Source organism: Neofelis nebulosa, chromosome 10 (assembly GCF_028018385.1).
Source record: "Neofelis nebulosa isolate mNeoNeb1 chromosome 10, mNeoNeb1.pri, whole genome shotgun sequence".
In the NCBI taxonomy this organism is placed as follows: Eukaryota; Metazoa; Chordata; class Mammalia; order Carnivora; family Felidae; genus Neofelis; species Neofelis nebulosa.
In genome coordinates, this window is record NC_080791.1 from 32,863,335 (window position 1) to 32,890,803 (window position 27,469).

Consider the following 27,469-nt stretch of genomic DNA (forward strand, 5'->3'; position numbering starts at 1 on the left):
CATGTCAGTTATAAGCCAGAGTTCGTCTGCGATTACTACCAAGTAGAACTTGCACATCTAAAGCAGGGAGATTTTGGTGACAATGAATGGATACAGTAAATGTGTTTGGGAAATGTAAGACTAGTTGATAAATACCTGGCAATAAGTCTGTAGATTAACAGGAGACAGGCAGGACATAGATTATTCAAAAAGGTTCATTTGTAAAAATTGTTTTGACTTTGGAAGGTAACCAAAAAAGATAGGAAGCAAAAGTAAACATCAATTTACTATTCCCACCCTAAGTGGGAAAACTTTAGTCAAGTGCAAAATAACTTCTGGATAATAGTAAAGTCTCTGTTTTCTTCTTTAACAGGGAGATATGATTTTGGGGTCCTACTTAATGATTAGGTTATTGAGTTAACCTGTTATTAGGTCATAGTAACAGCTGCAAATTAAAAAGTTATTATAAAAACAAAGAACAAAATCTGACCCTAACCAGTCTGCCTCTAACTTGTGAGTCAGTTAAGTGTAATTCAAGTTGGGGCTCTAAATGCTAATTAAAGCATCCTAAATACATATTGAGGGGTATACTACAAACACAGTTGCCTGAGAGAAGGCTCTGAGGGACTCTTCTACACCAGCATCCATATGAATGCTACCCTTTTTGTTTCAGAAACAGATGCAGACCTGAAGAATGAGGCTGGGAGTAACAAGGTGATTGAGGTTATTGTCAAAGGATTACAGGGCCAGATTTTTTTTCCTTACAGCTTAATGGATTTTTTTTTTGTTGTTGTTCAACCTAGTTGATTTTTAAAAGGAGTGCCACAATATGTAAAACCAATTATCATAGAATAAGAATAAAAGCCATTATATATCTTTATTTTTCCTATTTGGAAATTTGGATAGTTTGAGACTGTAAAGTACATTTTTTTTTTTCTTCACCGTTCCTGAAAGAGCTAGCAAAGAAGCCATTGTTAATAGACCTGGTTACACTCATTCACATTACAAAGTACAGAGAGTCAACACAACTACCAAAGCCACTCAAATCAAACAAGAAGAAATGGCACTTCCTCATACTTCATGGACTTCACAGGAATACAAAGATTATTTTACTTTTCACACATTTACACATAACACAAGAAAAACCTTCAGTTAACTGACTAGTGTCTATAAATGTGGTAGGAGTTATGGCATAACAAAAGAGTCACCTGTTAAATACATAAATGTTTTGTACTCGAGGATATTTTTACATAGTACACAAGATGATTGACATAGACTTATCAACTCTTCCTCATACTGATTATACTGTAAGCAGTGTTTAGGGTGTGCACATTGTGTGTTTTGGAGATGTAGAGGTGGCAATTCTAACCTATCTTCACATTATCCCTGAAATACTAAGGTTTCATCATTGAACTGTGGTTAAATTTTTAAGTGTGATTGTCTTTCAATGACTGTCATTACCTCTTGTGTAATTAATATTCCATGTAATTTAGAGCACATGTCTTGATTTTCTCAATGCTCATGAATACCTTTTCTGTGGGAAACTTATTTCTAAGGAAAAGCAGTATATGGCCATGACTTGCTTAACACATGTAATCAATACGAAGAAAAAAGGACCATCGCCATAAATCTGTAAGATTAAAACTTCAAAGAAAGGTACAATTTGAACAAGCACTTACACTTTTGTTTCAAAAAAGGGACCACAGTAAGTAATGCTACAATAAATGTATAGTAATGCCTTAGTATATAATAAAGGAGAGTTGGGCTTCATCCATGTCCTATACAACAAAAGCTTTAATTCCTCACTAATCATCAGTGGAATTAGCTCACAGACAAATCAGAGGAAAGAACACTCTGGTCTGTGTTAAAATAAAATGAACGTTGAGATTTCTCTATGTTGCAGCAAATGAAGTGGAATTCTGAATCTTTCTTTGGAGTCAAGTTGATCTTTGCAAGGTAATCAATTTGCCATTAAGACATTCTAATCTAGTAGGATGTCAGATGATGGCAAAGGCATTTAAACTGAGGGTGTCATATAAACGTAGGGACTGGAACATTGGAGGGATTGCCTTCTGTTCCAGCAGAAGGTAGTCAAGCTATCAGCAATGTTATTATTACTAGGAAAAGGCCACCAAGGATCTAGAGACCAAAAAGCTCTAGCAACACCTGATCATAAGTATACAAAGATCAAAAGCAGGAGGTAAAAAATAAACATTTATCAGATTTTTTTTCATTATATTACTAATTTTTATAATATTAAATATTTTTCATCCCTTTATTCAATGTACTGGTATTTATTTCTGATTTTGACTCTGTCTGCAAAAAGAGCTTTATGCAGTCAATACCTGAGTGTCTGTACATGGAGAAATCTGAAGTAACAAGTAAAATATCATGTCCCAGTGGACCAGTGCTGTGGCCATCAATGGCAAGTAACCAGCTTTTTGGAATCTTAAGAGGAGAGGCTCTTTGCCACATGCAGATATTTATAGAGATAATATATTAGAATAATTGAAATAGAAATAATGGTTGATGCACGACCAGATGTTGATGATCTATTTAAATGGGTAGTGAATATCTATTTCTACACTCTATAAATTCAGTGAAATTCCTAATAAAAGCTATAAATTGAAAGGCATGAAATAAAGTCAGGTACAGATTTTATTCCTGCTAAAGATGATTAAACAATTTTAAATTCTGAGGCTAAAGATTATTTAAGAATCCTGTACCTTTATGTTTGGTTTTTATTGCAACTAAGTATAGAATTTAAAAGAATTTAAGCATACTTGTATCTTTAAAAAAATCTTTATCATCTGTACAAGAATTTCTCAAAAGCCAATATTAGATATCAATAAAATACATTGACACTTTATAGTCTTACAAGTAGAATTTAGGCTGCTGCCTTAAAAATCCACTTTTTACATTGTTTTCATTTTATTATATTTTTTGATGCCACTGTAATGCCACTATCAGATGATATGTGCATATGACTTATCAGTATTTATATGTTAATGTGGTAAAATTTCATTAAATCCCAAAGTTATAGAGATAGTTTTATATATCCTCTAAACCAGGCATCAGCAAACTATTACCCATGAGTCAAATCTGGCCCGCCACTAGTTTTACATGGCCCAACAGCTAAAATATTTCTATTTTTCAATAGATTTTAAGAATGAGAATTTCGAAAATTTTCAAACTGCAGAGTCCATAAATAAAGTTGTATTGGCACTAAGCCTTATTCATTTGCTTATTCATTATCTATGAGTGCTTTCTGCTACAATGGCAGTTGAGTACTGTAGTAAAGACCTTTAGGGTATACAAAACCCCCAAATATTTACTATCAGGTCTTGACAGAAATAGTTTGCTAATCCCCACTCTATACCCATAGAAGGCATCTGGAATGCTGAATGGAGTGTTTATATTGAAATCAGTGTATGACTTAACTTGGTTTCATTTATAGACATCATTTACATTATTCCTTTTGAATATCATCATCTACTTGGTAAACAAATAAAAATAAACTTAACGTTAAAAAAAAAACAACAACTTATTTCCTTGAAATGTTTAGGACCAGCAAAACAATGACATAGAAAAGAAAGAAATTCGTAAGAAAAAATAATGAATGAACAATTTAAATTACATGTTAACTAATGATTTCAAGGTTCCTCAGAGAATTCCAGACAGTAAAGGACTTATCTGAAAATCCTTACAGCAAATTTCTAGTTTCCAAATTTCTGGGATATAGTACTTAACACAGTATTCTACAATTGTTATGGAAAAGACAATGTGCAGAGTTAGTTATCAAAGACAAGTGTGGGGGCAAGATTTTAAAATAAGAAACCAGTCAAGAAGTAAAAATTAAAAGAATGGCATGGCTAACAATTTATGCATTTTTTTTCTTTTTCATTTATAGGGAGCTACATGGTCTGCTGGTGTAGAACTTGATAGAAATTTACGTTTCATTTAGTGGGATGATTCCCATATCTGTGTCAGATAAAATCATAGCACTTATTATTGTTACCATGGATACCATGAAGATACTGCCATCCACTAAACAGTATTAGAGGAAGACAACATAATTTTCTGGAACTAGTCCTGTTTTGCCTTCATAAGTTGCCTTCAACCATCCTGGTTCCACTGATGGGTATACTGGCAAAAAATGAAAAAAAATGTCATTCAATCAGCATTAGCTTCAAATAATTATATATACAAATGGGTAAAAATGCACATCAGATTGCATAAATATACTCAAGTTGTCAAAACAATGTCAAAGCACCTTTAAGGCTGGAAATGTCCTCTGCATTCAATCTCTCTTCCTCCCCTATCCCTCCCATCCTTCCATCTCTCCTATCTCCCCCCATTCCTTCTTCCTTCTCTCTCCCTCTCTTTCATATATAGGAGGAAACTGGGCTCCAGAGAAATATAGTGTATTAACTTGTACAGGTTATGAGAGGCAGGGGCTAGAGCAGATTCTGAGTCTCCTGGCTTCTACTTTAGCTATAAGAAGCTACTCCTTCATCATCCCCATGATAATAAACTTAAGCAAAGGGAATGGGTATACTTACCATTAGAAAATATTGCCCCCTGTGGGAAAGAAAGTTCATGGCTGTGCTCTGCTTTACAAGAGTACATGGCTTTGGCTTGGCTGAAAGAGCAAAAAGTAATTTATAAAATACACAGCTCTCAACAAAAATACATTTATACTTCAAATCATTTGTAAAAAATATATTAGTTTTTAGTTGTAATTGGAGTATAATATACATCAAGTACACATATAAGTATGCATAAGAGCATTTTTCACAAAGCAAAAACACTGATATCATACCAAAAACCCTTCTTGTGTTTCTAGGAAATGTCTCCAAGGGTAACCAACCTGGCTCCTAACAGCACAAGCTGGTTTTAAAGAACACAATTATTATATAATTGTTAATATGCTGGCAAACAGACCATTTTTACACCTATATAGAGGTTCATAGGTACCCTGTAGCTTTTTTCCTACTTTCTATCAGAGGTGAGACCCAAAAATTAAAAGGCCTACAGGATATGGTAAATAAATTAAGTGTACATGAGATAGGAAAAAGAATAGAATAAATTGATGATAAATGGCAACCAACAATAGCCTCATTGTCAGGAAAACAATGAGGATAGATGGAGGCTTTGCAAACCAGAGCCTATACCCATCTCCTAAAGTGGGAAGCCAATATTCAGCTCCCAACATCTGCTGCCATATGAGAATTCAGACTCAATGTAGCCAGATACTCTAGTTTCTTAAGAGAAAACAGAATTTCAGAATTTTATATGTGATATATTTAAAAATATTTGAGCCAACACTAAAAAGCCATCATCTGAGGCTGCTTATCAAATCACTAGTCAAGTCACCTTCATTCGACAACATCCAATTACCTTCATATGATGTGCAAGTTATGCTGATTTCACCTACTTCTCACCATCTCTATCACAACCAGAGCCCAAGCCAAAATCATTTCTGGTGTGGCTCACAGAATGGCTTCCTACCTTTCTAAATCCTCTAGGCCTCTTGTTTTGTCTACTTAAAATCCATTCTATACAGAGCAGCCAGTTTGAAAAAGGTTCTGATGATTGTGTGACGACCACATTATTTCCCTGAAAACAACCCTTCAACTGGTTTCCAACTCCTGCTTCCATACTGTGCACAATCAGGTACCTGTTAGTATCTCCTGCTTCTTTTGTACCTACCTGCTCATCTACTATACTCCATTCACACTGGCCTGCTTTTACCTCCTCAAACATGCCAAAGTCATTCTCACCCCAGGGCTTTGCCCTGACATGTTTTCCCCTTGATCTAAACATGGTTGTTCACTTCTAGTTCATCTTAAATTTCCTACGTTTTGCTAAAAGTTAGGTCTTCCTGACCACACACTCTAAAACAGCTGCCCAGGCAATTATATTCTCCTGTTTTAAGTTTGCATGGCATTAGTATCTGGTATTCTGTTGTTACTGTTGATATTTCTATAACCTTCTTCAATTAGAATGCAACTTCCATGAATGAGGCCTGATGCTTAGTAACTCAATAAATATTTGCTGAATCAATGAATGGAAAAAAAAAGTTAAGAAGCTCTGGGCTCTGTTTCATACACAGTGAGTCCTTTTAAATATTGAAGGCACCCTGTCTTTCCTCCCTGAGGGCCCAGTACTTTATCTACAAAGAAGCATCAGCAGTGTTTGCTATCTACAGCTCTCTCAAAGAGCAGTGTACATTATTATTTCACTTCCCTGTTGGAGCTGGATAATGGGTCTTATTCCCTACACTTCCAGAATGAGGCTAGGTCATTTAAACCGGGTTTCCAAAAAGTTATCTGAAAATTAGAAAGCTTATAGAGAAAAAATATGGTCCTACCCTCAGAATCTATTTCATGAGGTTTAAGTCTCAGGTTGTACTTTCAGAAAGTCTGCTAGGATAGCCTAGGAGAGCCTGCAGCAGGCAGATTTAGGAATGACTACTAGCCCACACAGAACACTTCTCAGGGCTGCATCATGCAAGGAAGAACTGAGGAAGTACAGGACTCTACACTAAAGAAGAATCATATGTACGTGTGTGTATGTACATGCAGGCACATGAATGTATGTGCTGGCTGACACGGGTGTGGGGGGGTGGGGGAAGAGGATACTACCAAGTTATGAAGACTTGTAAGAATCAGAAAATGATAATCCTAAATAAAAAAAATATATTAGTTTTTCCTATAAATCTTCTAGTCAATTACAATTATTTGATCTAATTTGGTATGATTTGATCTAATATGATCTGATAGCTGAAATAATTGAGAGTCCCAGAACCATTTCTCTAAAAATATGTGTTTTTCAAAAAAACCAAATTTTCTAACGGCAACAATTTTCTCTAATATTAAGTCCTACTGCTTTGAATCATTAATCTAAGAGATGCATAAGGAAATAATTTCCAGTTATAGAAATGATTAAGATATAATAATCCTGGGGTGCCTGTGTGGCTTAGCCGGTTAAGCCTCCAAGTCTTGATTTTGGCTCAGGTCATGATATCAGGATTCATGAGTTCGAGCTCTGCATTGAGTTCCGTGCTAACAGTGCAGAGCCTGCTTGAGATTCTCTCTCCCTATCTCTCTCTACCCCTCCCCTTACTCTCACTCTCTCAAAATAAATAAATAAACTTAAAAAAAGATATAATAATCATTGCAATGATATACTTTTTGAAATTATATACTGAATACAACTAAACTATTTTTGTAAATATTTAAGATATGAATGTTCTCTCTATAGTGTTTTATGGAATTGGATAGCAAGGGGGAGGCATGTAGAATAATTATATCACAAAATAAAGATATTGTTGTATGTGTCAAAAATACACAGCACAAAATAGTATCTGTCCTGACTTTTCAATCATCTGTGCATATGACTAGACAGGTATAATTTTCTTCTGCTGAGATCTGTAACTACAGGTGTTAACTCAGCAGAAAGCTTTGATGATTTAATGTAGATGTCTGTGACTGTGAAGTTTTCTCTTCAGGTGCTAATGCTTCCTCTTTTATTGCCTTGGTATATTGAAGAAGATGTGAAAATAATACTGTCACCTATTAGTTCTTTCTTCAGAAGATCCTAATATTCTTTGAAAAGGATTCTGAAAATCTTGCTTCTTATTGCATGGGAGAGTAGGTAATGACACTCAGCATGCTGAAAGCTATTTCTTCCCTTATCATCCAGAGAATGATCTGTTCATGAGATTCATTCCTAATTCTATACACTATTACTAATGAGTAAACTTACAGAGCTTTGATAAGTGTGCAAAATTCACAATGCTTATCTTAATCATAAGCTATGATTGATCAAAATTGATACAATATTTTCTGGAGGGTCACTTAATGATACACACATACACACACACACACGTATATTTTTTGTATGAAGGAAGGAGGAATGAACCTAGATATAGTTAAAAAGATGCCAATGTAGTAGTAACATATAGAAAAGCTAAAAACAAAAAAATCAAAACCTAAGTCTTCATCAGAAGATTTAAAAACACCAACCCAAATAAAGCATCAGGCAGCTAATTTAAATAATAATGTAGAAGAACACATGGCATAAAACAATATTAGCCTGTAAGGCAATTATTTTATAAAAAAATATGTCCTTGCAAGGCCCCTAAATTGCCCATGACTATTTACAATAAATACTACATTTGCTTCTGGGCCACTGGTTGGAGATTTTTTAAAATTAGTCACATGTTCCTTTTTTACGCTTTTGTCAACAAATACTGGCTGTTTCTGGCTTAGATATCTGAGTGAATACTGAATGCCTCAATGCTAAAGAACTCCCATGGACGCTTGTAAAGCTGCTTATGTAAAAGGCACGTGCATTGCAACTCCATTGAAAATGAAGTGAAAAAGTGAGTAACAAAGTCTTTTTAAGTTAAAAATGTATTATTTTATTCATTTATCCAACAACTTTGTTGAGCATCTTTTCTCTGTTGGGTACTATGTTGGAGCAATACAGTGAGCACCACCTTCATAATTCCTTTTCTGTGTTTATCATAGAGGAGTGGTTCACAAAGTATAGTCAAGGGGAACCTGGATGGATGGGTAGGTAGGGCCCTGAGAGGACATTGCTCTGACAGCAAATGAAGTATATATGAGAATCCATTTATATTCTAGTGTGCCATGTTTTAAAGAGGTCTACAAAAATGTTAAATAATGTAGCTCTTTGTTTTAAAAAAATATTTTCATAAAATTTATTTATATTCATATGTAATGGCCTTTTAAAAAATCTTTGTTATTGTATTAATGGTGCTTTGATGGGATTAAGGAAGAGAGGTGTCAGTTCTTGAGCTCTCAGTAGTCACCATCATTAAGGAATGGAAGCTGACTGCAGCATGTTCAGTATATGGCAACAACAGAGGAGGAGTGGGCTTCCATGTGGTCTGGGTTAGTGTTGGATGTGAAACAATTTCTGTTGTTTTCAAAACACATTAAAAATATGGCCTTTGGAAGAGGAAAGTGGTGGGGAGGTTAGACCCTATTGTGATCTAGGGGTAGGCACATAAACTCTCTGCCTAGGTTTTATAGAAAAGGGTGACCCCCAAATGTTGTAGGACTTGTGATCATCAGGTGACTTAGGTGATAGGAGTTTGGATTTTGAAAGGAAACAGGCATTTTACTTGGTTCATCTTCTATATGTAGAAATGAAGTCCAAGAGAAATTAAAGTTACAGCAGAGTCAGGCTAGAAACTATATCTCCTGATTGTTGGTCTAGAACATTTGTGGTGACTATTTGAATGTCATCTGTGAAGTCTCTTAATATCAGTGAAAAAAAAATCACATCTATTATTGATAATTGCTGACAGTAAATAAGAGTAAATAATCACAATTCTGTCTTCCAACAACAAAGCATGTTACTGTTACACCTCTTTAGTTGCATTAACTTATTCATATTTTTACTAAATTCATAAATATTTTTAAATTGCTCAGTTTAAATTTCTAGTAAATATAAATAGATATAATCCACACAAACAAAAGCTCTTTGGAGGTTCTCAATGTTTTCTTTTTCTTTAGTGTATAAAGGTGTTCTGAGACCAAAAATTTCAAGAACCATGGTCATAGATGAGATTAGGTGGTTGTGAACCAAAATGTTAACTGAGGTTATCTTCAGGTGGTGAGATAAGAGGTGGCTTTCCTTTACTTTTTAAAAATTTATTAGTACTACCCACATTCTCTAGGAGAAAAAAAAATGTTATTCTTAAAAATAATGCATTCTTTTGTGTTTCTTAATGTAGCACAATACTTTATGTTATGTGTATCTTACATGTGTACTGTGCTCTAAATCAATGACAGCCTTCTTAAATCTCAAACTCACTGGACGAGAAGACTTTGTTGAGTTTTGCTTTGGTGCTTTGCAATTATAAACAAAACATTGGTTTTATTTTTTTCAACACTGCTTTTAAATTATGATAATAGAAATATGTGATTGCGTATAATGAGCCAGGCACTCTCAATTTTCCTAATTCTCAACCATATAATTCTCAATTCAACCTTCAGAAGATATTTGTAAAGCTTGCGTAAATTATATTATGTTAAAGTGGATCTTCCCCTCCGCCCAAATTTAACTGACATTTAGGTGAAGGCTTTAAAAGTACTATTTTCCACATATTTTATAATGGTGAAACAGAGCCTAGTGACATTTGGTTTTTGAAGGCATTGTATATAACCAATGTCTACTTAACGATGTGCTAGGCACTAAGACATTTTTCTCTGTTCAAATGACTATCAAAAACAGTATTTCTTGGTACATAAAAACCATTTGGGGATGTTGTCAAAAATTCATATTCTCCAGGCTTCAGTCTCAGATATTCTGGTTTACAGAGTCTGCAGCAACTCAGGAATCTTCATATTAACAAGTCTTATAGGTCAAGCTCCTTGCAGAGTGATCCCTCCCACTCCACTGAACCTGATTTCTTCAAGATTTCCAGTGATGCCTTAGAGATTAAAACCAGTGTCCTCCTCTAATGATCTCCTTGACACTTTTGCTTCTACCACGTTGACCATTACTTCTCTTTATCATTTCTTCACACTCACATGCTTGACCCTTAAATAAAACCATTCACCAAAGACCAATGCTCAGATATTTTTCCTTTTTCACTCAATAAGCTCCATCATTGAGTAGCCTCAGCTTTATTTATGCATGTATGGATACTGTGTGGATTTATGCATGTATGGATACATACATGCATATGTATGTATATGGATTGTATACAATCCATATATGTATATGGATACATACATGTATATGGATACATACATACATGTATGTATGGAAACTGCTGTATGGAAGTTTCTCAAATGGCATCAAACACCATGCCCTCCCCTGGTTCCAGTTGCACATTTCTAACTGCCTGTCAATGTTCCTCAGGCTCCTTGAACATTATGGTCAACATTTCCTTTCCTCTCCTATATACTCACAAGCTAAGATCAGAAGCTAAATTTCCATTCTTTTTGACAGTCAGTCTCAAAGACTTGGAATTTTCTTTACCTATCTTTCATTCCCAAAGTATCCAAGCAGTTGCCCAATCCTGGTCTGATCCACAAAATTCTCCTTATGGTTTTTCATGCTTTTGTTACTGCCCTAATTAAGGCCCTTTAAACCTCACAAATTCCATCCTAGACGGCCAACTGTTCTCTCCCCTTCACAACCTCCTAGAAAAGCCACTTGAGTGATCTATTCAAGCACACCCATGATTAGATCACCCCTTTGTTCAATGACTCAGTCTACAGTAACTCCCAGAAGTGTTACTTTCCTGTTGTTCAAAGCCATCCACTGAAATCTCCCATTAGGTCTCTTTCCCAAACATGGCTAGTTGTCCTACTGCCTACTACTGGGTTCTATCATTCTTCAAGGTCCAATTCAAGGATACCCCTGAGCTCCCTAGAAAGAAAGCAAAATAGACTTTGTAGGAGGTTAGTATGGGAAATGCCCCCAATTTCTATCTGTTTTTCACTTGTATTTAATGGTATAAAATAGTATCAGGTGATTGCCAATGGTTAGTGATTTAGTAACATTAATATATTAGAGGCTTCAATATCTTAAGCGAGCACTTTAAATAACAATAATAATAGTTACCATCATAGACCATCTACAGAGAACTTAGCAAGTTCTGCAAATAAATTGTAGTGTACATTTATAAGAATTTGTCAAGGGCAGAATTATGATCTTCATTTTATAGATAAAGAAAATATTTTTCGAATATGGCGGCGTAGGAGGACGCTGGGCTCACCGCGCGTCCTGCTGATCACTTAGATTCCACCTACACCTGCCGAAATAACCCAGAAAACCACCAGAAGACTAGCAGAATGGAGTCTCTGGAGCCAAGAGCAGAAGAGAGGCCCATGGAAGAAGGTAGGAAGGGCGGAGAGGCGGTGCACGCTGCACGGACTGGTGGGAGGGAGCCAGGGTGGAGGGGCAGCCTGCCGGCCAAGCAGAGCCCCCGAGTCTGGCTGGCAAAAGCGGAGGGGTTGGACGGAGTGTGTTCTGACAGCAAGTGGGACTTGACATCTGGAACGTTATAAGCTAACAGCTCTGCTCCGAGAACAGGAGGGAGAGTTGTTGAGCCCCAGACGACAGAGCTCACCTTGGTGGGGAACAAAGGTGCTCACCAGCGCCATCTCCCTCGCTCATCCCCCAGCAGAAATCCCAAAGGGGAACTTGCTTGCACCGCACAAACACCCAACGCTGTGCTTCTGCGGAGCCATCCCTCCTGCGGGTCTGACTCCCTCCCGGTGCCCCAGGGCCCCTCCCGAAGCAGATCTCCAAAAGAAAAGCGAGCTGAACCTGCCCCTCCCGCCCCTGTGCACCTTGCCGATACACCCCAGTTAATATGCCAGATCCCCAGCACCACAAGCCTGGCAGTGTGCAAGTAGCCCAGACAGTCCATGCCACCCCACAGTGAATCCCGCCCCTAGGAGAGGGGAGAGAAGGTACATACCAGTCTGACTGTGGCCCCAGCATTGGGCTGGGGGCAGACATCAGGTCTGACTGCGGCCCTGCCCACCAACGCAAGTTATTCAAGACAGCACAGGGGAAGTGCCCCGCAGTCCCACACCACTCCAGGGACTATCCAAAATGACCAAACTGAAGAATTCCCCTCAGAAAAATGTCCAGGAAATAACAACAGCTAATGAACTGATCAAAAATGATTTTAACAATATAACAGAAAGTGAATTTAGAATAATAGTCATCAAATTAATCGCTGGGCTTGAAAACAGTATAAAGGACAGCAGAGAATCTCTTGCTACAGAGATCAAGGGATTAAGGAATAGCCAGGAGGAGCTAAAAAATGCTATCAATGAACTGCAAAACAAAATGGAGACAACTACGGCTCGAAGAGGCAGAGGAGAGAATAGGTGAACTAGAAGATAAAATTATGGAAAAAGAAGAAGCTGAGAAAAAGATAAAAAAATCCAGGAGTATGAGGGGAAAATTAGAGAACTAAGTGATGCACTAAAGAGAAATAATATACGCATAATTGGTATTCCAGAGGAGGAAGAGAGAGGCAAAGTGCTGAAGGTGTACTTGAAGAAATAATAGCTGAGAACTTCCCGGATCTGGGGAAGGAAAAAGGCACTGAAATCCAAGAGGCACAGACAACTCCCTTCAGACATAACTTGAATCGATCTTCTGCACGACATATCATAGTGAAACTGGCAAAATACAAGGATAAAGAGAAAATTCTGAAAGCAGCTAGAGATAAACGTATAAAGGATAAAGGATATGTATAAAGGAAACGTATAAAGGATAAACATATAAAGGGAGACTTATATGACTCGTGACTGATTTCTCTACTGAAACTTGGCAGCCCAGAAAGGAATGGCAGTAGATCTTCAATGCGATGAACAGAAAAAAATATTCAGCCAAGAATCCTTTATCCAGCAAGTCTGTCATTTAGAATAGAAGGAGAGATAAAGGTCTTCCCAAACAAACAAAAACTGAAGGAATTCGTCACCACTAAACCAGCCCTACAAGAGATCCTAAGGGGGATCCTGTGAGACAAAGTACCAGAGATATCACTACAAGCATGAAACCTACAGACATCACAATGACTCTAAACCCATATCTTTCTATAACACTGAATGTAAATGGACTAAATGCGCCAAGCAAAAGACATAGGGTATCAGAATGGATAAAAAAACAAGACCCATCTATTTGCTGTCTACAAGAGACTCATTTTAGACCTGAGGACACCTTCAGATTGAGAGTGAAGGGATGGAGAACAATAGTTCCCAAATATATAAAATATAAATTATATAAAATATATAAAACAATTACTCATAAACATAAGCAACCTTATTGATAAGAATGTGGTAATTGCAGGGGACTTTAACACTCCACTTACAGAAATGGATAGATCATCTAGACACACGGTCAATAAAGAAACAAGGGCCCGGAATGATACATTGGATCAGATGGACTTGACAGATATATTTAGAACTCTGCATCCCAAAGCAACAGAATATACTTTCTTCTTGAGTGCACATGGAACATTCTCCAAGATAGATCACATACTGGGTCACAAAACAGCTCTTCATAAGTATACAAGAATTGAGATCATACCATGCATACTTTCAGACCACAATGTTATGAAGCCTGAAATCACAGGAAAAAGTCTGGAAAACCTCCAAAAGCATGGAAGTTAAAGAACACCCTTCTAAAAAATGAATGGGTCAACCAGACAATTAGAGAAGAAATTAAAAAATATATGGAAACAAATGAAAATGAAAATACAACAATCCAAATGCTTTGGGATGCAGCGAAGGCAGTCCTGAGAGGAAAATACATTGCAATCCAGGCCTATCTCAAGAAACAAGAAATATCCCAAATACAAAATCTAACAGCACACCTAAAGGAAATAGAAGCAGAACAGCAAAGACAGCCTAAATCCAGCAGAAGAAGAGAAATAATAAAGATCAGAGCAGAAATAAACAATAGGGAATCTAAAAAAAGTGTAGAACAGATAAACGAAACCAAGAGTTGGTTCTTTGAAAAAATAAACAAAATTGATAAACCTCTAGCCAGGCTTCTTTTTTTTTTTTTTTTTTTTTTTTAATTTTTTTTCAACGTTTTTTTTTTTATTTATTTTTGGGACAGAGAGAGACAGAGCATGAACGGGGAAGGGGCAGAGAGAGAGGGAGACACAGAATCGGAAACAGGCTCCAGGCTCTGAGCCATCAGTCCAGAGCCTGACACGGGGCTCGAACTCACGGACCGCGAGATCGTGACCTGGCTGAAGTCGGACGCTTAACCGACTGCGCCACCCAGGCGCCCCATAGCCAGGCTTCTTAAAAAGAAAAGGGAGATGACCCAAATAGATAAAATCATGAATGAAAATGGAATTATTACAACCAATCCCTCAGAGATACAAGCAATTATCAGGGAATACTATGAAAAATTATATGCCAACCAACTGGACAACCTGGAAGAAATGTACAAATTCCTAAACACCCACACACTTCCAAAACTCAATCAGGAGGAAATAGAAAGGTTTAACAGACCCATAACCAGTAAAGAAATTGAATCAGTCATCAAAAATCTCCCAACAAATAAGAGTCCAGGACCAGATGGCTTCCCAGGGGAGTTCTACCAGATGTTTAAAGCAGAAATAATACCTATCCTTCTCGAGCTAGTCCAAAAAATAGAAAGGGAAGGAAAACTTCCAGACTCACTCTATGAAGCCAGTATTACTTTGATTCCTAAACCTGACAGAGACCCAGTAAAAAAAGAGAACTACAGGCCAATATCCCTGATGAATATGGTGCAAAAATTCTCAATAAGATACTAGCAAATCGAATTCAACAGCATAAAAAAAGAATTATTCACCATGATCAAGTGGGATTCATTCCTGGGATGCAGGGCTGGTTCAATATTCGCAAATGAATCAATGTGATACATCACATTAATAAAAGAAAAGATAAGATCCATATGATCCTGTCAATTGATGCAGAAAAGGCATTTGACAAAATTCAGCAACGTTTCTTAATAAAAACCCTCGAGAAAGTCGGGATAGAAGGAACATACTTAAAGATCATAAAAGCCATTTATGAAAAGCCCACAGCTAATATCATCCTCCATGGGGAAAAACTGAGAGCTTTTCCCCTGAGATCAGGAACACAACAGGGATGCCCACTCTCACCGCTGTTGTTTAACATAGTGTTGGAAGTGCTAGCATCAGCAATCAGACAACAAAAGGAAATCAAAGGCATCAAAATTGGCAAAGATGAAGTCAAGCTTTCACTTTTTGCAGATGACATGAGATTATACATGGAAAATCTGACAGACTCCACCAGAAGTCTGCTAGAACTGATACATGAATTCATCAAAGTTGCAGGATACAAAATCAATGTACAGAAATCAGTTGCATTCTTATACACTAATAATGAAGCAACAGAAAGACAAATAAAGAAACTGATCCCATTCACAATTGCACCAAAAGCATAAAATACCTAGGAATAAATCTAACCAAAGATGTACAAGATCAGTATGCTGAAAACTATAGAAAGCTTATGAAAGAAATTGAAGAAGATATAAAGAAATGGAAAAACATTCCTTGCTCATGGATTGGAAGAATAAATATTGTCAAAATGTCAATACTACCCAAAGCTATCTACACATTCAATGAATCCCAATCAATTGCACCAGCATTCTTCTCAAAACTAGAACAAGCAATCCTAAAATTCATATGGAACCACAAAAGGCCCCGAATAGCCAAAGTAATTTTGAAGAAGAAGACCAAAGCAGGAGGCATCACAATCCCAGGCTTTAGCCTCTACTACAAAGCTGTAATCATCAAGACAGCATGGTATTCGCACAAAAATAGACACATAGACCAATGGAATAGAATAGAAACCCCAGAACTAGACCCACAGACGTAAGGCCAACTCATCTTTGACAAAGCAGGAAAGAATATCCAATGGAAAAAAGACAGTCTCTTTAACAAATGGTGCTGGGAGAACTGGACAGCAACATGCAGAAGATTGAAACTAGACCACTTTCTCACACCATTCACAAAAATAAACTCAAAATCGATAAAGGACCTGAATGTGACACAGGAAACCATCAAAACCCTAGAGGAGAAAGCAGGAAAAGACCTCTGTGACCTCAGCCGTAGCAATTTCTTACTTGACACATCCCCAAAGGCAAGGGAATTAAAAGCAAAAATGAACTACTGGGATCTTATGAAAAAAAAAGCTTCTTCACAGCAAAGGAAACAACCAACAAAACTAAAAGGCAACCAACGGAATGGGAAAAGATATTTGCAAATGACATATCAGACAAAGGGCTAGTATCCAAAATCTATAAAGAGCTCACCAAACTCCACACCCAAAAAGCAAATAACCCAGTGAAGAAATGGGCAGAAAACATGAATAGACACTTCTCTAAAGAAGACATCCAGATGGCCAACAGGCACATGAAAAGTTGCTTAACGTCGCTCCTTATCACGGAAATACAAATCAAAACCACACTCAGATATCACCTCACACCAGTCAGAGTGGCCAAAATGAACAAATCAGGAGACTATAGATGCTGGCGAGGATGTGGAGAAACGGGAACCCTCTTGCAATGTTGGTGGGAATGCAAATTGGTGCGCAGCCACTCTGGAAAACAGTGTGGAGGTTACTCAAAAAATTAAAAATAGACCTACCCTATGACCCAGCAATAGCACTGCTAGGAATTTACCCAAGGGATACAGGAGTACTGATGCATAGGGGCACTTGTACCCCAATGTTTATAGCAGCACTCTCAACAATAGCCAAATTATGGAAAGAGCCTAAATGTCCATCAACTGATGAATGGATAAAGAAATTGTGGTTTATATACACAATGGAGTACTACGTGGCAATGAGAAAGAATGAAATATGGCCCTTTGTAGCAATGTGGATGGAACTGGAGAGTGTGATGCTAAGTGAAATAAGCCATACAGAGAAAGACAGATACCATATGGTTTCACTCTTATGTGGGTCCTGAGATACTTAACAGAAACCCATGGGGGAGGGGAAGGACAAAAAAAAGAGGTTAGAGTCGGAGAGAGCCAAAGCATAAGAGACTCTTAAAAACTGAGAACAAACTGAGGGTTGATGGGGGGTGGGAGGGAGGGGAGGGTGGGTGATACATATTGAGGAGGGCACCTTTTGGGATGAGCACTGAGCATTGTATGGAAACCAATTTGACAATAAACTTCATATATTGAAAAAAAAAAAAGAAAATATTTTTCCTAAATATGTAACTCCAAGGTTACTGCAACTAGAAAGTGGTAGACCAAGAATTTAAACGTAGGTCTATCTGACCCTGATATTTGTTGTGTTCCACTGGGCCTGTCTTTTGGTGAAAAGCTATGACACCATCAACAAGTGCTGTGGAACTGTTGACAAATAATGACTCCAACCTTCAATGTATTGAGAAGCTCTAAGTTTATGCTGACAGCCTATTAGAAGTTGATTTAGAGTATAATATAAAAGCATACTAAAAATGCATAGGTTCATTGTTGAACATCTCAGTATTTGACAGTACTCTGATTTACTTGATTAATAGCTTGTTTTCTTAAAGCTTAAAGGATTATCTCTTTGATTACATAACTTGAGCTCTTACAGGTTGTTTAGAGCTTCATAGTAAAAGGACTCCACCTACAGGAGCAATTCAATGATATAGCAAGACAGAAGTAGCAAAGTTAAATCCCATACACTAAGGTCTAAAAATGATGACAGTTTCAGAGAACTGATGTTTGCTCTGATATGCACAGTACCTGGTTTTCACCAAATCTTGAACAAAGGGAAGAAGGTGAAGATACTATGGATGGAGGTAAGGTAAATGAAATTACTCTGGGATTTGTTACATAAGTTCCGTGGATCAACCAACATATCTGTAAGATACCAAAGTGGCTCAACTCTGTGAAGTCAAAAGCATTGATACACAAAGACCTCTGCTAGGTCTTGTGAGAAAAAAAAAAAAAACCAGAAGTTGAAGGTCACTGTTATCCCTAGTAACTAGCAACAGCCCAATATTGTGTAGGTATTTAGTAAATGCCTACTGCTGAAAAAGTACACATACTTTAAAAGGGTCAATAAAATTCTATGGTTGAACAATCTTTTTTAAAAAATTTAATTCCCGTATAGTTAACAGTGTTATATTTTTTTCAGGTGTACAACAGTGGTTAAATATAGTGATACTTCAATTAACTGTGGTTCTTTTACTTCAAAACCTCAATTATCCAAGTATGAATGGGAAGCTCGAAATTCCCTTGTGCATCCAAAGGAAAAATCAAAGTTTATTCTTCAAGTGGTCTCATTTATATGCTCTTTTAATAACAAGCATTTATTAAATGACACATACCTCTACTAGCTGCTGATTGTAAAACAAAACAAAAAACCAGAAATATCAAAATACTAAAAAATTCCATTATTTCAGACATATTCAGATAAAAAACCAAAGCCCACTGTGGATGAGAAGAATCAATTTTACAAGGGGAGGAGAGGAAAGCAAAACCTTAGAAGCAAGCACATTAATAGCAGTAAGATGCAACAACCTGCGTCTTTTTTACAACAGAGTGAAAGGTAAAATCTGGAAACCCTGAATGAAGTACTGCACTCAAAAAAAGAGCAGTTTAGATCAATCAGCCTAGAGCAACCCAGTGGCCATTAATAATAAGCAAATTTTTAATGCATGTTCATAAAACTTGTTCCAGAAAAAGTTCTGTAACTTTTAAAAGTCATGAATATACCTTTGAAAACTTTCCACAAATGGTCATCAAAGGGGTCTTTAGTATGCAAAAGGTTATGACAACTTGTATCTTTTAGAAAACTTGTTTAGAACTCTTCCTTTGTGAAGATTTTAGTAAATAAGGCATCAGTGGAACAGTCTGAGAGGCTATATGCTGTTTATAGACATGATCTCCCCCCCCCCACCCGTGTGCAAGACAGTGAGTGTGGATTTCACCATCTGCAGAACTGAAGGTCAGAGCTGTCAAAGATGACTCAGTATGTCAACAAAAAGCAACAATGTCACCACTACTTTATTTATTTATTTTTTCATTTTAAGGGTTTTGAGAACTTACCGCCCAGAAGAATCCAGTTTAAGTGAACCAACATTTTCAAACAGTTGGGCTTTTGCTGCCACACTGAAAATAATTTTAAAATGCGATTTTCATTAAAATAAAAATTATATTATTCAGTTCAAAGTATAATTCAGGGTTATAACTTAACACAAACCAAAAATAATTAGTTAAGAACTATCCTCAAAATTTGATCTGAATTTTAATTGTTTTAAGATTTAATGTGGCAGAAATTTTTAGATCTAGTCTCCAGCTCACAGAGTACCAGATGTAATAAACCTATAGCTACCTCCCCTTCCCTTGGGGATCTTACTGTTCTCATCTTTTCTACTTCAAAAAACTATGGGAACAGTAAAAAAGAACATTTTCTCCCCACTCAGCTTCTGGCAGTGATTTTGACTCCTGTGGAGCCACAGGGTAGAATCAAATCATCAAGACAAAGAACTGTTGTTCATTCTGATAGCTAAGACAAAACTAATTCTAAAATGTTTCATTTTTTAAATTTGAACACAGTTCCTATAAAGTGAAAAGAGGGAACTCTGAAAATACGGTCAATGAATACATCTGTGGATTCAAATCTTATTTCAAGTCATGGGAGGCTAGGCACTGTCTATTTGAAAAAGTGAGACTATATTAAAACTAAGGCACCAGGGGTAATTAGAAAAGTTTCTATATTTACTAGAAGAGAATATCAAATTCCTTGAATGATATTTTAAACTAGATTTTAACATGTATCTTATTTCTTTAATTGATCAACTTTTCTCCCAAAACCTAGCCAGTTGATAATCAGAAGGTTCATTTTATACGTAATATGGAATACACATTATCTCAATTTTAATTCATACTTTGTCAGTACAGTTGTAAGACAGAAGTGAATCTTCTCTTTCCCTCACAAAGGATGGAGTTTATATTCTCTCATCTCCCTTGACATATTGGCTTAAAATTTAATTTCCCTTAACGGCTAGAACTATACATACCGGGCAGTAGACAGATATCAAATATAGTATTGGTCTATATAGTGGTACTTGGATTTCTGACCAAGAGAGATAATGTATGGTAAACACACTCTGAAAATAAAAGGTTCTTGTCAAAGAAGGTGATGAACGAATGAATTTAAGACACTGTTTCTATGGAAACAGGCTTAGTGAAATGCCTTACTGGACTTTCAATGAATAATTAAACTGGTTCCTTAACTTTCCAAGTATTAGTTCTCATTATCTCTAAAATGAGGTTTCTACTACCTACTGTGGAAGTACATGAAGGACATTAAGAGATAACATATGTAAAGATGCCCAGTAATAGCTCATATGGCATTTGGAAAACTCAGTAAGTCAGGAAAACAAAATGAAAGGGATAACAACTTTCCTGTTTAGATTTTGCTTGTTTATCTAAGTTCTTTTCTTTGTCCCCTTCTTATTTACATCGATGTACCTAGTGATGTCTTTTGAATAGAAGTACCCCCTCTCACCTTTCAAGCTCCTGTTCTCCATGAGCTTATTTAAATCAGTGAATACTCAGATAGGGGAGACAGATGATGGAGAGGAGAGAAAATAAACCCTCACTATCTACACAGTAGTTGTATTTCTAACAAGGAGGTGGGGAAGTTGAGATATAAGGACAGTTTGCTCAGCTGAGAGGTAAATGTCTAGCTTTTAGAATGTATACTTTGAAAACCCAGAAGTATTACATTATACATCTATTCTCATGTCCTTAAATTAAGCCATTGTTCTGCTTTGTAAGGCAAGTGACTGAAATTGTATGTGTCTGTATATGTATACACATACATACTTTAAGCCTATTCTAACTTGTACATCATTTGTAGAAGGGGATAGGGTCCTACAGAAGATGGTTGTTCCTACTCTGCAGATGAGGTATTCAGTTGTGGGATTCCTAAGGGTTCTTTTGGATATACTCAACTCCTGTGTATCCCTGGAAGATACAACAAATACACACTCTCTCTCACTTACACAGAGCCAGGTCGCTGGTAGCCATTGTTTGAGGCAGTGTCTAGCCTTAACCTCCTGCACATTTTTGGAGGCAGGTCTGGGTTTGGTGGGGCTTTGGGCATCTCTTTGGAACCTACAGAAGTTAAGCTTTGAATGGATCCACAGTAGCTCTTGTTTCCTAAAAAGAAAGCCCAAGAAAACAGGCAAGGTGCTATCAGACAAAATAATAGCAGTAACACAGTACATGCTCATAACAAAAGGAAGTGTTTTTTCTAAGCCCAAATGAGAAGGTACAGAATGTTCTTTGAGCACAGCAGCCCATCATTCAGGGAGATCACAATCTATAGTAATTACAAAGACATCACCTCACAGAGATGGAAATAACCAGGAAAGAAGTCACAGTGCACAGGAGTTTTAAATATCCTAGCTCAGGAACAGCATTGTTAGCCCCTTCACCATTAACTTTTCCCTGCTTAATCATGTTGAGCAATTCGGCAAGTGGCACAGAGACAATGACATTTTACATAAGCTCAAATCTGGTTTACCTTCAGCTGCAGAGATGGATCTGAGAGAGGAAGTGGAGGCTCTTTTCAGTCCTGAAAGCCCATAAGGCCCTTTCTTGACCAGGTCTACGGGTGGGGAACCATCCCCGGGGCTGGTGACCGAGGCAACACTCTGGCAATCTGATTCTGCATCTGTTTTGGTCGCATCCTCTTTAGAACTTGATTCAGGACTAGTTGTCCAGAGTCCAAGACTTTTCTGTCCATTGGAGGGTGATGGGGATACAATCCAAGGAATTCCTCCAGATTTCTCCCTGGCCTGGCAGGAAGCAGACTTGGTTGTGCTGTTTTGTTCAGAGGAATGAGAGGAGAGGGACTCGATGCTCCCCATGGGCGTGCTGTCTGGGCTGCTGCTGTAAGAGTCACCTGAGCAGGAGCAGGAGCGAGAAAACAACAGGGACCTTCTACTGAGAACAATACAACCCAAACCCTTCCACATTCTCCAACGCACGTGTGCCCTGTGGCCACCTGAATTGACCCCACTGTCCCCACTGAATTGACAGATCTTTACCCAGTATGGAGAACTTTTCTCAGTTCTAAGAAAGGCTGTAAAACGTGCATTTTAACTTAGTGAATGCATTTTTTAATACTATTCAAGGGAGATTTTACATGAACCCTGACCCTATGAAATAATGTTACTTCTTAAAGGATTGGGGGTTGACTCAAATTCAGACAAAATTTGCTTCTGAAAAAGAACTCACAAGTAGTACAAATATGATTCTTTGATGACATTATAAGAGATCAATGGAAAGAGGGATATTAAAAGATCTGTTTCTGCCTTTTTTTACTTTTCTCATGTTATAATGCATCTGATTCTTTCTTCATTCAAAGTCACGAGTAATGTCAGCTGCAAATTATACACTGCTCACATTTTTAAAAGAAAAGACTTTTTCTTTTCCTACCAAGATTATAGCAACATAAGAAACTGGCTATTTAACAGATTATTTTTTAATGTTCCTAAACTATAATAATTTGAACATATCTAAATTAAAAATTAGTATTTTTTGTTAAATACTGACTGTGAGAAAAATTGGGAGGCTTAAGGGTATAAAGTAAAATAAGAACAGCCACAAATTTAACATCCACTGTGGGCTTAAGCTGCCACCCACTTCACTGTGGTGTTGGGTTCAGAACAGGAAGTTAGTGATAATGTGTAGTGTGGTTTCTCTATTTATTTCTTTTTTCTCTCTCTCTCTCTCAGACACTTTGATACCCAAGAGATGATGCTTTAAGGACATAATGTGATAGGAAGAAAGAAACTGACGGTTTCAGCCAGAATTTTTCTTGCTTTCTTCTCTACCTCTTTAACAATAGGACAAAACCTGCTACAAAGTAGTACCTGATGTTCTTAATCACAGTTGCAGAAAAAAGGGCACTGAGCAAACTACTTTTTTTTTCCTTTGTAGTAGTAATGAATTTGTTTGTTCAAAGTACCTTGTAACTATACTGACAAAGAATATATAAATGTGGGGGGGGGTGTTTGGGAGACAGTATCATTAAGATCATCTTCTATTTATTTCTACCCTAATTATCAAAAAGGTGAAGTAAGGCTAAATCAAAGAATGAAGAAAGCTTCTCCCTAAAGCAGTCACACTTACTGTCAGGTTCTGCCAAGCACGGTGTATACCTTCCTCTGGGCTTCCTGGAACCTGTGGAAAGGCAGATTGCTCTTGTCCTTCGGGATCCAGATCGAGACTGAGGCTGAGGAAGAGGAATGCTTGGGTCTGGGGCAGTATGAAAAATCTACATACAAAAAAACCAAACAAATGGATAGAGGTCAGTAAAAGGGGGAATTGCCATTTTCATGATAAAATTATATTTTAGAGTTATTAAATAATCTCAGAACCATTTGCTATTTAATCAGCTTCATGGTAAGAGATGCTTGATACAAAAAATATACTACAGCAATTATACTTTTCTTTTCTATACTTTTCTATACTTATACTTTTCTTTTACACTAAGTAATGTTCCTTCTCTGTGTTTTCTTTTTTATCCTCTCCAATTTCCCAACAATGAATTTCAGAATATTTTCCAATACTTTTAAAGAAACCTTTCAAATATGAACAAATGTCTGTGTCAAGATATCTTGACTCTATTCTGTGATATTTTATTTCTCACTTCATGCTGAACATAGCCTGAAGGGAAAAGGCTCATTCCATATCACTTCCAAGTCAAGCAGTTCCTTGCTTCTCAGGAAAAGGTGCTGTCACGAATGTGACATGCTGCAGGTAGAGGTCTGTACTCGGCTACAGAATTCCCCCATGTGGTCTTGGGTTGTGAGTGCTTAAAATCTTAGATAAATGAAGGATATTCTTCTACAGGTACCAGGAAGGGACTAAGGGAAGGAGAGGGGCATAGTCTTTCACAAACACTAGACCAGGCATAAATGAATCACAAATGTTTTGATGTTTAATGGCTGCATTTGCTTAATAATCCAATCAATTTGACTTTCCCAATTTCCATTTCCACAGTTATTCTAAGATCTCAATCTTGTTAAAGAAACCATGTTTAAGGAGTGGATGTAGAGAGGACTTTAAGACTCTGTTCCTGGAATTCTTTTGCTTTATTGAGAATATCACTGTTGTTGTTAAGTCTAATTCCAGGGAGATAAAAAGGTTAAAAATAGACTTAATTACCAAGTGATTCTAACAAATTTCTCTCAATATGAGTGAAAAATTCACCACATAAATACTAAAGAAGAAAATCTTAAAAAGTAAATGATGTAAAAGGAAAGGAAATCATTTACCTGGAGAATTTTGAGAAGCATTTAAAAACTAAACAAGAAAAAAGGAAATCAATGTCCTCATGAAGAAGCAATTTATACAAAATGGACAGGACTGATACTTTATAAGAATCTGAGATCACAATGAACTCATAGATAATACAAACAGAAAATTCCTTCCTAAAAGCAAAATACAAGATTTGATACTTCAACATGAAAATTCAGCTTACCTTTTCATAGTGCTCTATCAGAATTTCAACCACAATATTCTGAAATTTAATATTCATCATGGCAGCCACAGTTTCTTCTTGTGCTCGCATTAGAGTTGGGCCAAATATGACACCAAGGTTTGAGACAGTCATGAGATTTTGTTGGCTGTGTAGTGACACTCTGCAAATACAAGCAACAAAAATAACATAAGTTAAAAGTTTAATAAATATGAAAGGTTCTCATTTATCAAATTTGTGGCATAAATAGAATGTAAAATATGCCATTATAGGTTAATTTTCCCAAATTGTCAGGTTTAGCTACTCCCAATTGTCATGAGTGGGTATAGCCTAAAAAGACATAAAAAGTTAAAATTAGCTAAGTAAAATTAATTACAAAGGTTAATTAAAGGAATAAATCTTGGGGCGCCTGAGTGGCTCAGTCGGTTAAACATCTGACTTCAGCTCAGTCATGATCTCACAGTTCGTGAGTTCAAGCCCCGCGTTGGGCTCTGGACAGGCAGCTTGGAGCCTGGAACCTGGAGCCTGCTTTGGCTTCTGTGTCTCCCTCTCTGCCCCTCCCCCATCTCTCTCTCAAAAAATAAATAAACATTAAAGGAATAAATCTTGATATCCTAAAGAGAGTACAATTATCCTGCAGAGATTATCAACTGTTAGGTATTCTCTAGGGCACTATACTTCTTTTAGAACAGATGGTTCAAATTTGGTTGGTTGGAATTATATTCAGATATACTAAACATATTATTGAGTACCTAGTGCCAGGCATTTTCATAGACATTATTTCATTTAATCCTCCCAGAAAGTCAGTTTTTCCTATTATGTAGGTTAAAAACCTCCTAAAGTAAAAATGATGTACTCAAGGTCACAGAAAATTAGGGACAGAGATGCTCTTTCAATTCAGGTTTTCTGAATAGAAGTCTGTGGTTTTCTTAAGCTCCCTACATAAGACAACTGGCTAATGCAAGTTTCTATCCTTCCTTTTTTTTCCTTCCTTATTTCCTTCCATCCATCCACCCATCCACCTATCCATTCATTCAAAACTTCCCTCAGTGCCTCCTTAGGGCTGGGCACTGTGGTTGGCAAACAGTAAGAGAAGGAGATGTGGTCACATCAATGCTGGCTTAAAAATGGAAATGAAAGAAAAAGCCTCTGGTATTACTGACTTTAGCAAAGTAATCCCAGTAACTATCAAAACTGACTTTGACTAGGGGTGCCTGGGTGGCTCAGTCAGTTGGGTCTGACTTCGGCTTGGGTCATGATCTCATGGTTTGTGAGTTCAAGCCCTATGTTGGGTTCTGTGCTGACAGCTTAGAATCTGGAGCCTACTTTGGATTCTGTGTCTCCCTCTCGCTGCCCCTCCTCTGCTCATGCTCTGTCTCTCTCTCTCTCAAGAATAAATAATAAAACATTAAAAAAATGACTTTGACTACTTAATTTGGGAATTGGACATATTCCTAAAAGAAAACCTCATTCATTAGACCAATCTTCTAGGTTACACACTGCCTTTTCTATCTTACTTCCAGGCATGTTGTTAAAATATGAAGTTCTAGAAAGGAGCACTGAACACAAGATCATGGTTATACCTGACTAAGTGTGCATCACTAACTACATTCCATAAGCAAAAGTAAAATTTTATGGGGAATCCAGGATTTTGAATACCTATGTAAATCCTAGCACAGGACCGGAAGAGCTAGCTGACTGTCTCACTTACTGAATTTTTCCCTTGTGCCCGAGAAAGCACTAGTTAAGAAGCTCTTGGTTAGAATAAGAAGTTTCATTCCACATTTCCTTTTTATATAGACAAATATTATATATTTACTGTTTAGTATGTATTAAAGAATCTACTAAGAAAGTAGTATATAAAGGTACTGAGTCTGCCTGCATTTAAAGCTTGGATCCATCCAACTTCGAAGCTGGGTGCAATTAGACAAGTTATTTAATAACTCTAGGCTTCAGTTTCCTCATCTATAAAGAACAACTATCCCTATAGGGTTGATAAAATTAAATAATGAGTTACAGGAAATATGATCTCAACTAACAGTCTTCCTTGTAATGAAATTGGCTTTAGGCACTCTTGCTAAAATGTAAGAGTTCCTGGTAGTGTGAATAAACTGGAATACGATTAATATTAAACTCATGGGGAGTGAATTTGGAATTCTTAAAAAAATGGTTTTGAAAAGGTGAGTTTATGATTGTGTTGCTCAAGAGATGGAATATTTTGATGAGCAATTTTCTCTTCACTGAATTTCCCTTCCGCTGAGCTAACTCAATCAATATAGACACTTATCACCTCACATTTCAGCTATTTCTGCACCTCATTTCCTCAACTTGTTGTATGGAACAGACACCCAATTGCCCTTTTAAAAATTCAAAGTTAGAGGGGCGCCTGGGTGGCTCAGTTGGTTAAGCATCTGACTTTGGCTCAAGTCATGATCCCATGGTTTGTG

The 27,469-nt window shown here is 37.0% G+C and overlaps 1 protein-coding gene across 2 annotated transcripts in view; it reads right to left on the bottom strand.

The window, feature by feature from the left end:
- Positions 1–837: 837 nt before the first annotated feature.
- ARHGAP42 (Rho GTPase activating protein 42) overlaps positions 838–27,469 on the bottom strand; it is a 312,428-nt gene continuing 285,796 nt past the window's right edge. The window contains exons 18-24 of one of the 2 annotated variants that reach the window (XM_058687388.1): positions 25,026–25,185; positions 23,672–23,816; positions 22,059–22,439; positions 21,535–21,691; positions 19,571–19,633; positions 4,542–4,621; positions 838–4,125 (exon numbers count right to left, since the gene is read on the bottom strand). In XM_058687388.1, the coding sequence (XP_058543371.1) occupies positions 4,037–4,125; positions 4,542–4,621; positions 19,571–19,633; positions 21,535–21,691; positions 22,059–22,439; positions 23,672–23,816; positions 25,026–25,185 (1,075 nt within the window). In that variant the 3' untranslated portion in view covers positions 838–4,036. The remainder of the gene's footprint in view (positions 4,126–4,541; positions 4,622–19,570; positions 19,634–21,534; positions 21,692–22,058; positions 22,440–23,671; positions 23,817–25,025; positions 25,186–27,469) is intronic. The other variant, XM_058687389.1, reaches the window with a different exon arrangement.